General features: G+C 39.3%; 1 protein-coding gene across 6 annotated transcripts in view; it reads left to right on the forward strand.

The window, feature by feature from the left end:
- Window positions 1–14,013, forward strand: part of ADAMTSL1 (ADAMTS like 1) — an 890,060-nt gene that overhangs the window by 565,152 nt on the left and 310,895 nt on the right. For all 6 annotated transcript variants that reach the window (XM_043567319.1, XM_043567318.1, XM_043567320.1 and 3 more), the window contains one exon: window positions 205–250. In XM_043567319.1, the coding sequence (XP_043423254.1) occupies window positions 205–250 (46 nt within the window). The remainder of the gene's footprint in view (window positions 1–204; window positions 251–14,013) is intronic.

Below are 14,013 nucleotides of genomic sequence, written 5' to 3' on the forward strand. Positions count from 1 at the left end.
ATTGTCATTCGGAAGAAAAGAAAGAGACTCGTACATTAGTATTAAGAGAAAATTGTTCTCGTGACAAAATAGTTTCAATTTTGAGCCTGTCACAGGTAGTAATGAGTTTTTTTTCTTTTTTCTTTTTTTTTCCTCTTTTTTCTTCTTTTTTTTCTTTTTTTTTTTCTTTTCTTTTTTTTTTTTCTGTGTGTGTGTGTGACCTAGGAGCTGTGAGGGAAGAAATATCCGATATAGAACATGCAGTAATGTGGTAAGTACTGAGGTTCTGCTTCTGCGGTTATGATCATGTATCATTTTAAGAACTGAATAATGCCAAGCAGTTTTATGTATTCTGAACAAGCAATCAATTAGTATTTCAAAGAGTTATTTTTCTCACACTATACTGATGATGCAGCCTTTTAAAATACATACTTTTAATTCTCCTCAATATAAACTTTGAATCGCCTGGCCAGATTATAACTAACTAGGCTGTTTCAAAACAGGGACTCTGTATTTCTTTTCTGCTTTCTGACGTTTCACATCTAAGTGTCTCGAGAACCAATAAGAGGAATGATAAAAGGGAAACCACTGGGGTCCTCATGAAATAAGTATTAGTTAAACGCAGATTTGACAGAGTCATTCATTCATTCATTCATTTATTCATTCATACAACAAAAACTGCTCAGTGCCATCCTTGTATGAAGTACTACACTAGTACAAGGAAAAATAACATGTGGTCACTGTCTTAAAACATCTGTGATAAAGGACAAGATGCAGAGAGAGAAGATAGTTGTGCACATAACCACACTCTAGCACAAAGCATGACAAATGCTGCAAGAAAGGGATAAAGTTCTTTGTGGGTTAAAAATGGAGAGACATTTGAAGGGTCTTCAAGGAAAAAGTGATTTGAGATAGGGCTTAGAGAACTAGGAGGGCTGTGACTGGTCCACATGAGTTTGAGGAGGTGATAGTCCAAGCAGAGGGGACACGATGGGCAACTTTGGATGCAGAAATGTTTAAGGTATGTTCCACATATGAATTTGGATAGGATTGTGGCTAGCATTATTGAAGAAAAGAATTGAAAGATATTTTGAGGGATGCCTGGGTGGCTCAATCGGTTGAGCGTCCACCTTCAGCTCAGGTCATGATCTCGTGGTCTGTGAGTTCGAGTCCTGCATCAGGCTCTGTGCTGACAGCTCAGAGCCCAGAGCCTGCTTCGGATTCTGTGTCTCCCTCTCTCTCTCTTCCCCTCCCTCACTCATTCTCTGTCTCTCTCTATCAAAAATAAATAAACATTAAAAATTTTTTTAAAAAGATATTTTGAGGTTACACCTTGAACAAATTTAAATGTTAGAGTTCCAAGCTTATATTAGTTCAGTGAATAACAGGGGATCACTAGAGGCTTTGGAGCAAGAGTATGATATTGTAGTTTCTTTCACTTCAGAAAGATTAATTCTGTAGTGATATGAGAGATGCTCTGGAACAGGAAATGGATGGGGAACAAGAAGCAATCAGAGCTTAAACCAAAAAGAAATAGATGCAAGAGAGATCAAAATTAAGGTCACTTTGTAAGACTTAACAAGCAATTTAAATTAGAATGATAAGTTGGAGTGAGAATAAAGGAAACACAGAGGTGTGTGTATATTTGGAGTTCTTAAACTGGCCTATCCTCTGTTAGAGTAGCTCTTTCCTTACTAGCTACATGACTGGCTTTCCTTATTCTAATCTCAGCTCAAATGCCACCTCCTCAGAGTATTTTCCTTGACCAACTTATCTGATATGCTTGTCCCACTGCCCAATCCCATCTCTCACAACAGTCAATGTTGCTTCCTTTATAGCACTTTGACTTTCTTTGTAGCACTAATCTCTACCAAAATTTATCTTCTTTGATTACTTGTTTTTTTTTTTTCTGTTTTCCCACTCTAGAATGTGGACTCCATGAGGATAGGAGCCTTATTCATCTTGTTCCCTCCTTTGTCTCTAGTGCCTGGAACTATTGACTCACACATATGAAGCACATGATGGAAATTTGCTTAATATGTAATGGATACCCAGGCTTCTGAAAAAATGGTGGATACCATTATCAAAATTAGGAATGTTGGGAGAAGGCTTGGGAGAGGGAAATGACAAATTTGATTTAGGGACACTATTGAGTTTGACATGCAGGCTGAACTTGTAGGTGGTATATTCAACTGTGCAATGAGGATTTGATCTCAGGAAAGAGATCAAAGCACAAGCCATAGAAACAGAAATAAGATGCATAAAATTTGAAGATTTGGAAGCAGTTCCTTAGGTAGAATCATAAGAGGAGAGAAGCCTGAACTTTGGTGAATGTCTATATTCAGATAGAAAGAGAACTAGAGTGCCAGGTAAACCACAACAGGCACAGTGAGAGAAGTAGCAGAAGAAATAAAAATTCCTAAAGGTGTTCAGTAGGATAAATGTTGCCAACAGGTTGAAGACTGAGAAAACCCTGCTGAGGAACAGTTTCTATAGTGTACTAGGAACAAACAAAATCAAAATCACAGGGGGTAAAAAAAAGAGTATCAATGAGAAAATGGAGTTGATGGGTATAAGCTATTCTTATCAAGTGTTCACAGAGGTATCTCATCATTTATGGAGTCACATAAAGGTAGGTGGGTAGTTGGTTTGTTTTCAGTGAGCAAACCTTGAGAAATAAGTTGATCTAAAAGGAGAGATTGAGGGGCGCCTGGGTGGCTCAGTGGTTAAGCATCTGACTTCAACTCAGGTCATGATCTCGCAGTTTGTGGGTTCGAGCCCCGCGTTGGGCTCTGAGCTGTAAGCACAGGTTCTATGTCTGCTTCAGGTTCTATGTCTCCTTCCCACTCATGCTCTGTCTCTCTCTCTCTCTCTCAAAAACAAATAGTCATTAAAAAAATAAGTAAATAATAAAAGGAGAGATTGATTATATGAGAAGGTAAGGGGATACTTGATGCCCCAGTCCCAAAGGAGACAGTGGGTGACAAGAAGAGGAATCTTGGTGAAGGCAAAGGACATATGCTTCACTCTGAGAATATAGAAGCAAATTGAGAGAGGAAATTTGAGGGTATAAAAAGATTTTGAAGAAGAGAAAAGGTGAGACTGCTCCAGATGCACAGGCTCAAACTTCCCTTAGAGTTTTCTCCGTCACCTGCTGAAAGTGAAGAAGGTGAGTTGAACTTGAAGAAGTGAGCATGAAGGCCTACAACAGCCCCTAGGTAAATCAAGTGGAAGCCAGCAAAGCAAAATAAGGAATTGTTCGGGGGCAAGGAAGGGGCTCAGCTGAGGCCAAAAAGCTTGATGTGACAGAGAACAAGGTCAGAAGGATTTAGGACTTAGTCCAGTGGTATGGCGATGCATTGGGGCAGGAACAAAGAAAACTCACATTGGAGGTGACTCATGGCCAGAGTACTGATGAGATGGGTTGCAAGAGACCAAGATGAATGAAAAGTATATTTTTAACACCCGACCAGGGAGAATGCAGGGAACTGGAAGGCGTGATAATTGGGAGTAAGAGTAATTGTTAAGGGGAAAATTTTGCCTACTTCATTTCTCTTTCCACTGAGGACACTAGGTGCCACATAGTTCAACTGCTAATTGGTTAAAAGAATCAAATAGCTACAGTTGTTCCATTTTTAAAAACGGTATTGACAGAGTTTGTTTTATAAATGGTATAAAAAATGTTTAATGGAAATATACTTTAGCTCATTGATTTTCTTTATCCCTTTTATTATCGTGATATCTTATACATCAGGGCTGTTTTTTAAATACCATAATGTTATTTAAGAATCTCCATAATGTCCATTCTGTTTCTTTATGGCTTTTAAAATCATGGAAAGGATCCAAACTCTGCTAAGTAGATGAATGCCTAAAGCATCATGAGCAGATGTCTGCCTACCCTGTCCTTCAAGCTCTTCACAAACAGCCCACAATCTCCCTGCTATCATTATGAGCACTTTCATGGACAGATGTAGGCTAAGACTCTGACCTAATATTATTTAAAACCCATAGTGTTACCAAAGCCAACTCTTTATAGCTTGTAGAATCAAACTGACATTGAATTTCTGTATGAGAATCTAAACTCTTCAAATCTTTGAAGCTTTTTTTTTTTCTGACTTTTGGCCATGACAGAAGCAACATTGCCAAAAAAACAAACAAAAAGTCTCATAAGAATCTTTTCATAATCCCATCCCAATTTCTCAGACTAAGAAGTTCAGGGCAATTCAGTTAAATATTCCCCTTTTAAATACCTGTTTGGAAAAACTCTAGGGTCCCTTGTCCGGTAAGCCTCCAGGTCAACCCTTAATACCTGGCAGCTTCCTGGGGCTCTTCTGAACCACTTCTCCGAAGATTCACCCTCTTTTTCTATTTTTTGTAGGTGCTACATAGTTCTCTGGGTTCTTATTCTCCAAGGCTGAGGAGGAGAAAATGTCTCCTCAGTTTTCTTAGCTTTCTGCATTGTCTGAAAAATCAGTTCACATACTTTTAAGATGTTCTTGTTAATCACTCTGTAGACAAGGTGTATCAATAAAGAAAGTATCCATGATGTTCACCTAGTTCTTTTAGTCACACGACCTTCTGTTACTATTTCTAGCTGGTTCAAGCAGACTATTTTCATTTCTAAGGATGTAGTGCATCCAACCTTTCCCATTTCACAGTCCAAGGGGGCAAGGCCCTCTCTCTCTCTGGAAGAAAAGATGAAGGATACTACTGGGGAAAACAATAGGTGTGAACCCAAGTGGGTCATTTAGGTTTCAGATCTTCCCAGGGGGGGCCCTAATTTGCTGACTCAAATTAGCCCTCACATCTGAGCCCCTTGATCTTAACTAGGCATTTTAAATGGACTTTCAAAGTTAGACTAATACCGTGTTACTTATAAACTGTTTCTTTGTCACCATCCTTAATCTTAACAAGAGTTGACATTTAGGAGACAGTGACTACAATTAGCAATATAATAGGCCAAGGTGCCTGTGGTAGCTGGTGGTGCCCTTAAGTTCTTTTCTTTCTTTTTCTTTTTTTTTTAAATTCAAGTTACTTAACATATGGTGTAGTATTGGTTTCAGGAATAAAATTTAGTGATTCATCATTTAGATAGAACACCCAGTGCTCATCCCACCGAGTGCCCTCCTTAATGCCCATCACCCATGTAGATTGTCTATCCCCCACCCACCTCCCCTCCAGAAATCCTGTTTGTTCTCTGTATTTAAGAGTGTCTTATGGCTTGCCTCCCTCTCTGTTTTTATCTTATTTTTCTCACACTTGACTGTTGTTTAAAAAACCAAAAGCCCCTAAGACTAAAGTCGGGAAGCCACATTTCCATATCTCTTCTAGAACCCTCCCAGAGATGAGTGGGCAGAGATTTCTGTGCTAAGAGGTCACAGAAGGGCCATGTCTGATTTTCTCAACAGTGTGCACCCAGTGCCCAGCAGGAAGTGTCCAACAACATGCTTCTGAAACTGTGTGCCAGGGAACACGGCAAACTGACAGGGCTGCTGTGGGATTTTTCAAACATTCAAAGGCACCCTAGCAATACTTGATACCTGCTGGGCCCTAAGCAAACTAGTAGATCATGCTGTCTTCCTTTCTATGACATCTTGTCTTTGCAAAGTTGGAGACTAAGCCCCAAACCCAGTCCTCCTGAAGCTTTGATAAAAAAGCAAGTACCGAGAGAAAATCAATGTGGGACAGGAGATGAGGGTGGCATTGTCCAGTCAGATTTCATACTTTAAGAAGTTTTCCAATATTTAATGAGTGCAAACTTACCATTAGCAAGTAAACCTGGTTGTTTATGAATAAAATAAAATCTAATTTTTCTTTCAAGTATGTGTATTGTTCTTTTCAAATAGCTGTTGTGAGGGTGCAAATACCTATTGAGTTGTTTGGACCTAACTACTTAATCAATGGAAGTGTTGGGTATTCCTTTCGGCCTAGGGGTGCCATAAAAAAAGTTTTGAGATATTAAAGGGGCTATGGGCAGATGAAGTTTAGCAACCCCTATCACGTGGTGGACATTCAACACTTAATGATGAATGAATGAATGACATCCTAAGTAAGGTGACATTTGAGCAGAACCTTTCAAGATGATAGGAATTTTTCCAGACTATAGTAAGAGACAGTGTTAGAAAAAATGGGAATGGAACTTTTTCAGCAATTTCTGCTGTGACCTGCTGTGTACCAGGTACTTTTTCTAGGCACTGGGGTATCATAGCTACAGAGAAAGATAAGCCCCTGTTCTCATGAAGCTTATTCTCTAGTGAGGGAAAGCAGATGATAAACAAATAAAGAAAGAGAAGTGTGAGAGTTTCAATTAGTGAATGATTCTGAAGGAAATAAAGCAGGATAATGGCATAAAGAATGACGTCGGGGAAGTCGCTGCATATGGGATGATCAAGAAATTCTCTCTGAGGTGACATGGGGGCCTTAGTCGTATGTGTGAAGGGAGAGGAATGAACTAGCCCAGCTTCTTTGAGGCCCTGGTAGGTCATTTTATGAAGTATGGTATGCGGTATGGTGCAGGGAAGGAGGTACTTATCTGTTCTGAGGAGTCTGAACTTACTCCTAAATGTTATTCTGTAAGGGGCACTCCTAGCCTCTCAGTAAGGGTGACAGGCATTGTTTGCAAAAGGACCAGAAGGCTGACAGACGGGTTGCTCTCATCACCCCCTTCTGTGCATTTCTCTTCTCCCAGACCCAGAGCCAGTCTCAGACTGAAGTATATGAAAGGCAGCGGAGGGTTTTCTTAACCTCAAGAACAAGTTTCTTAACTGAAAAAGAAGTTCTGAGGGAAAGAATGTTGGTTTCTTCTTAATAAATGTTCAGAATCCTCCCCCTACTACAGGGGGCTTCCGGAGGGCACGCTGGGTATCCAGAGTGGCTCTGCCCAAGGCTGACTAGACTCTATAGCACTGGACCTAAGAAATGTGCTTCCTGCTGGATTCAATCCCGATTCCCTCCTTAATGACCCATCCAGCTGAAAAGCAGGAATTTTCCTTGTTTCCTTCAAGTATCTTCCTTGAGAGAGAGAGAGCACTCTCATCTTAAACTCTGATAACACATGTCTCTTCCAAGTAACTTTATTAGGATTTCATCCGTAAGTTAATGTAACAAAATGGGGGCCAGCTTCTCCTATCCTTACCTGTTAGCCTTGTAATGACAGTCTCTGAGAGGCCATCAGGATGTGCGGCTAGGAGGAGGGGTGAGTGATTTAAAGGACACACTTCATTTTTCAATCCCATGGACACAAAGGACTCAAAATAGTAACATAGAGCAGAAAGAACATAGGCTTCTCAGAGTCCTGGCACTGCAGCTTAGTAGTTAGGTGCTTTTGAACAAAGTTCGGTAATCTCTGTTTTCTTACCTGTTAAAATACCCTTCTTATATACATCCAAAGAATGTTTGTTAATGCAATGTTTATGGTAGTTTAAAATTGGAAACAAATGGAGGGGGGCTGGTTAAATAAACTGTGATGTGTCCACACCACACACAGAGCACTAAACAGTTATGTAAAAGAGTAAGTCGGATCTGTAAGCACAAACTTGTAAGTTTTTCCAAGACATTTTGAGTGTGAAAGAAACAAGTGTAGAGTAGTATCTTTAATATGATCTCAGTCAATTTTTAAAAACCCCCAAACTGAGAGCGCCTGGGTGGCTCAATCGGTTCGGTGTCCGACTTTGGCTCAGGTCATGATCTCAAGCCCCGCATGAGGAGGTCTGCTCTCTCAGCGCAGAGCCTGCTTTGGATCCTCTGTCTCCCTCTCTCTCTGCACCTTCTCCACTTGTGCTCTCAATGTCTTTCAAAAATAAATAAACATTTTAAAACAAATAAGTAAAGGATTCTAATTAACAATTGTTTTTTTAAAAATAAATAAATAAAATAAAATAAAATAAAATAATTAAAAAAACAGACTGAGGTATGTCTGGGGTGTGGTATATCGCTGATCACAATTATTATGTAATGCAGAGAGAGATTTTGAGTAACTTAAGGGCTTTCCTTTTTTATTCTGTATACTTCCGTAGTAAGTTAGATGTGTTACGGGATGTATATTCTTCTATAACTGGCATAAATTTAAAAATATAAAAAAGAAAATGAGGTTGGGGTAAAATATTTCAAAAATCATTGAATATATATTTTATTGTCGAAACACTGAAAAAAATACCTCACAGAGTTTTTCTGAGGATTACATGGGGAAATATCTAAAAAGCAGTCAGCATGGTACCCAACTCAGTAATGTTGGCTCTGCCCTGCTTTAGTTCCTTTCCTCAACTCCCCCTTTCTGTGGCGAAGTACTCTTTCCAGGAGAATACACTATTTATAAAAGTAAAAATTAGATCACTTCAAATTCCTGAAGTTCGGCCTTACTGTGTGACATCATAAGGAACTTTTCTTGATTATTTTTCCAAGTAAACAGATTCCAGGTATTCTAGAACAAGAATATTAGCCCTCATCTCTGGCAGAACTGCAGATTTACAATTCTTCTTCCTTTGGATGACATATAGGAAAACACTTTCTATGTAATGCCCGTAGGCTGGACAGTTAGGTCTCTGGCAGCAGTGAAGCTTGGCTGTTCTTTGAACAAACAAATGTTTAGTTGGAATTGCTATATGTTCTCAGGAACATAACCCGGGGGACCAATCAATATCCCCCCTAACGAGTCTAACTTACCACAAAGATAGAATGAATGTAGAATGGCGACTTAACTACTTGTAGGGCTGTGTGTGTGTGTGTGTGTGTGTCCCTTTCAACATTGAGAAACACTGTTGCTGGAACAAAAGGATGTTCATTAGGGATCACATTTCCAGGAGCATCTTGATTTTCTTGACTCGGACCACAGTCCTTTCTATTTATGCAGAAATTAGTAACAAAGGAAAATAATTTTTAGGGGGCAAGAAGTGATAAGTGACTTTTATTGTTTCTCTGAGGATAGAGTCCCTGTCCAAACTCTGTCAGCACCAATGCTGACTAAACTTTGACCATCCAGCAGATGAATTAATCTCTAAGTGCAAGTATACAGCATGTCATGTGGATAACTGGAGGTTGATTTTGGTTCAAAACACATCATTTCCCTTTCAATAGTTAAACACTGAGCATTTAGGATAAATGGCTGAAAATATCTGCAGCAATTACTCCGGGAAAAAAAAAAACCCTCATATTTTATGACTAACTGTTTTATCATTTGTGGCATAAAGAAATAAACATTTTTTTAATGATTCACAGATTCCTTCATTTGGTGGATCTGTCTGGTGGATATAGATCTCTCTGCAGTGCTTGCTGCCAGGCAGCTAGCCAATATTTTTTTTTTTTTTTTTGGATTTTTCCTCCCCAGTGGGTTGGGCCCTTCTGCTTTTCTTCTCCCCTAGGCCTTCTTTTGACTGCTGCACACATTTCTTTTCTTTTTAATGCTTTTTCTGACATGCCTTTATTGGACCCCTCTGAAGTCTCTCTACTTTTCCTTTCTCCTTAATGTGTCCTCTTGATGTGTTTCTTATCCTCTGCCTCAACTTTTTCCTCTCTGGGAGGAGCGTCATATGAACACGACCCCAGGGAGAGAGACATGGGCTGGCAGGCTCTGCTGTTGTTCACTTGGTGGTTGGACAATCTCTTCAGACTTCTCACAGCCTCAGTTTCCTCAATCATGACGTAGAGTCACCACGTTCACGTCACAGTACTCTTTACAAGGATCAGAATCAGTAATGTAGGTACATGGAAGATGCTCAATGAATTTTAGTTCCTTCTGCCACCTGATATGACAAAGATAAGTAAGTTATGGTCTTCCAAAAGAACTCCATTCCCCAGGTAAGGATGATTTTTCCCTTGTTCCTAACTCAACATAATATGAAGAACTCCAAACTGTTGAGTAAAATATAAAAGCTAATAAATTGTTACAACTAATTTCTGCTTATTGGCATCCTTCTGATATATTTAAAAGCCATAAGTGATTTGCCCCCGAAGTTGGTCAGAGTTAGTTTATTCTAAGTCAGCATCATCCCATGGAGACTGTCAGAGGAAGCATTGACAATACTTGTAAGTGGCCTTTGAGTGATATGAGCTGGCCTCCCTAAAGTCACACGTTCTAGTTCACACATGTGATGCTTTCTGATAAGAAATAAGTGTGCCTCACACAACAGCTATGTTCTTTTCCTGTGGATTTATAGCTAAGTGTCAAATGACTGCTTTCTTACGGCTGTTAGCATGAACTTGGTCAACCCAGAATTTGTTTACTTCATTATCATCATGATCATTTGCCATATTGAAACTCTCTGAGGAAAAAGTTCAGCTAGACCTTTTGCAGGTGTGTGTTTTGTTATTAATGCTACAGTATTGGCTTGATAGAGTTTTGAAGGGAAGATAAACCCTTCACTGATTCGCCTGATAAAGGGAATTAAAGAGTTATCTATCATTTCCTAGAGTGTTGGGATTTATTAGACTAAAAAAGTGGTATGAGTCCCTCTCCCAGCTAGTTCTATGACCACGGGTAATGGTATATATGTGCTGCAATCTTTGTCAAAAATGACTAGTACACTGATCATATACCTCAAAGGGATCCTGACAAAGCAATAGATTTATAGAAGATTTGAATTAAAAGAAACTAGTTTGTTTGGGGTATCTGCCAGGTGCCGGGCCTAGTGCTAGTGACTAATTCAGTTCTCACAATCACCTTGAGAAGTATTACCCTGATTTTACAAATAAAGAAATCTGGATATTGAAAGAGATGAAATACTTTATTTAGTGGTGCTGCTAGGTTTGTATGATGCCAAAACCCATGCCCATCTCAGCATGACTCAAGAGGGTGCATCAATGACCTAGACTAACTCATGTAGCAAATAACAAAACTAAGACACAAAGAGATTAAGGCATAAGGAATTTTACAACATATGCGATATGGTTTAGGAAAAGAGATGTTCAAATAAGTTTACTGTAGCAATTTTAATTCTTCAAGGCTACAAGTATATGAACTGCTGAGAATTTTAAGTGTGCAAATCAAATACAGCAGAAAAGGCAAATCCAAGTATCCTTGCTGAAAACATCCCAAATTGCCTCTCCTTTGAGCTTCTCCTCTTGTCCAGAGAATATAAATTTCCTGAGTCAATACTTCTCAAACCTACTCTCTCAAGTCCTAGTTTCTGAATTACACAAAAGGTATGCTGGCCTCTGGTGACCCAGATAGAAGCTTGAAGCAGAGATTTGACAGTGACTTTGAAAGAAATTACTACTGTAGTTCTTCCCTTGGCACAGTGCCTTGTGGAATGAAACGAAACAAGCCGCCATGCATAGGTTGCTAACATGCAAATACTTGTCGATGCTCAGCCGCTCTCCGTGAGACTAGAAACGATAAGCAGCATCAGATCTTCCAATTACCGCCAAGATGTGTTGAAACTCAGGCAACAGAAATTCTTATGCTTTTTCCTCTGAGGGATCACTCACAGACCTTTGTGCTGAGCTTTCTGAGCTAAGGCCATTATTTAATTAATCCACTTTCATACTGTATTGTACTTCCGGGAATCTTTTCTTCATATGTTTTTCTTTGATTTTGAACATTCTCTTCCTTTTCAGAGGAAATTATCAAATTTTAAAGAGGGTGTCTTGAACGTTTGGCTATATTTTTTCTTTACAATCTTATGATGAGCAAAGCTATGTATGGCTCTTAGAGCATATTTAGTTTAGGCTTCAAATTCTGTTCAGAATCTTGAGTGGAATATGGTCATCACAGAAGGAAGGGTAAGGAGGCATTATGCAGTATTTTTGTGCCTTTGAATCTTCACCAAGCAAATGTGCTTCAGAGCTCATTCAACACCAATATCCTATAATGTACTGGTCTCCTCTTCCCAAGCAATATATTCATTATGAATACTCCTCCCCTCCCCCAACAGAAGATTTTAAATGATATAGCACTACATTTCAAAAAGTGTAATTTATTACTTTTTAATGTTTCTTTTTCTTCCTTTGAAATACTGCTAGGAATTATTTACTTTGAATTGTTATAGATCCTAGAAGCAACTTGGACAAACCTCTCAATCCCTATAGGATGGGAGTTTGGAAAACAATTTTTAGACAACTCTCTGTGGGGCCACCTTGACCTCGTTGCTGGGTGATGAAGGCTGAGCAGTCAAGTTGCTATGACTATCACCCCTGTGGCATCCAGAACAGCTCTGCCTTTACCTGTTTTATTGATTAGCATCCTGCATAAGATTCTTTTGAGGGAAAAGAGTTCTGCAACAAAATAAGAGTATGAAAACCCCTGCTTTATAATATCCCTCCTAAGAGGTCTTCTAGTTTCTGTCTAATTATTTCTAGGGAAGAAAATTATCCATCTGACATAAATTTGTGTATAAGGCTAATTGCCAGGAGAGTGTCTCATAAACTGATGTATACTTTAATTCAACAGATAGTTATTGACTGTGCAAGGCATTGTGCTGGGAACAAATGACAACAAAAAGATTTGTGTAAGACAGTACTCCCAAATGTTTTGAAATTGGAGTCAAGAAGAAAAGACAAAAATCCAGATAGCTACAACCTCATGCAGAGTAAGAGAAGTTGTGAAGGAAAAGTGTAAGGAGATTGCTAAGAGAATTTCTGATCAATCTGTTCTTCCCTGTTTCCAAACAAGCAGCAATGTTGGGCAAATTGTAAAATGTTGAAACCAATGACATAGCCAAGTTCCATAGCAAGATTAAAACATCCATGCACCAAAAATGGAGCATATATGCAAGATGATGATCAGTGCTGATGGCCACAGGCTTTTGGGCTCCATAACTAGAAGTAAGCAAAGATTAGCCCCAGCTCAATTCCTGTGGGATAACCAGAGCTAAATTTACTTGTACAGGAGAAAGAGCACTTCTTCCAGGTAGAGAACTTCATGTCAGAAGCCTGGATGGGGCTCTTTGTGTGGATGGAAGCTGATGTTTGCTTTGGTTTTAATGATGGTTTGCCTGGGATGAGAGCTTTATCTGAAACAGTGAGTCTAGAGGGGCTGGTGGAGATCACGGACTGAACCTACTAAATGACACTTGGGCTCGGTGACTAGATTGGCAATTTCCTTGTTATGGATTCAAACCCACAATTCCAGGGGCACTGGGGGGGCACCATCATTTAAGTGTCTGGCTCTTGATTTCGGCTCAGGTCATGATCTCATGGTTCATGAGTTTGAGCCCCACATTGGGCTCCATGCTGATAGCGCAGATTCTGCTTGGGATTCTCTCTCTCCCTCTTTCTCTGCCCCTCCCCTGCTCATGCGCTCTCTAAATAAATAAATAAATAAATAAAACTTAAAAAAAATGTTTTTAAACACAAAAACAAAATTCCAGCATAGCAATCTGATTCTGAACTGGGGGCTGGGTGAACCACGTGGAGATAATCACAAAACTATTAAAGCAGATGAGGACAAAGAGACACAAAGGAAAAGCAAAATCTTTCCATTAAAAATAAGTCTATTTGGGGCTCCTGGGTGGTTCAGTCAGTTAAGTGTCCAACTTCAACTCAGGTCACGATCTCGTGGTTTGTGAGTTCGAGCCCCATGTCGGGCTCTGTGCTGACAGCTCAGAGCCTGGAGCCTGCTTCAGATTCTGTGTCTCCCTCTCTCTCTGCTCCTCCCCTGCTCTTTCTTTCTCTCTCAAAAATAAATAAACATTCAAAAAATTAAAAACTACGTCTACAAATAATAATCTCAAAACATTATAGAACTATACCAAAAAAAGTCAACAAAATTAATATTCACTCCAAGTAAAATTTGGCAAATGAAACTGTTTGATAAAGACATTAAAATTGATACAGGCAATCCTCATTATTTGTGGAATCCAATAATTATGAATTCACCATTTCTCTAGAAAGTATCCCTGGTCATTTGCAGATATGTGCAGAGTGGCAAAAAACTTCAGTTGTCCAGCCAGCACATTCCCAGCTGAGGTGGTGCCTTCTTGTTTCAGCTCTCATACTATAAACAAGTGTCCTATTCACAACCTATGTAGTCCAAGTTTTTCAGATTTTTGCAATTTTTAATGGTGATTTTTAAAACGGCCCTCAAACGTAGTGCTAAAATGC

This window comes from Prionailurus bengalensis, chromosome D4 (assembly GCF_016509475.1).
Source record: "Prionailurus bengalensis isolate Pbe53 chromosome D4, Fcat_Pben_1.1_paternal_pri, whole genome shotgun sequence".
NCBI classification, from domain to species: domain Eukaryota; kingdom Metazoa; phylum Chordata; class Mammalia; order Carnivora; family Felidae; genus Prionailurus; species Prionailurus bengalensis.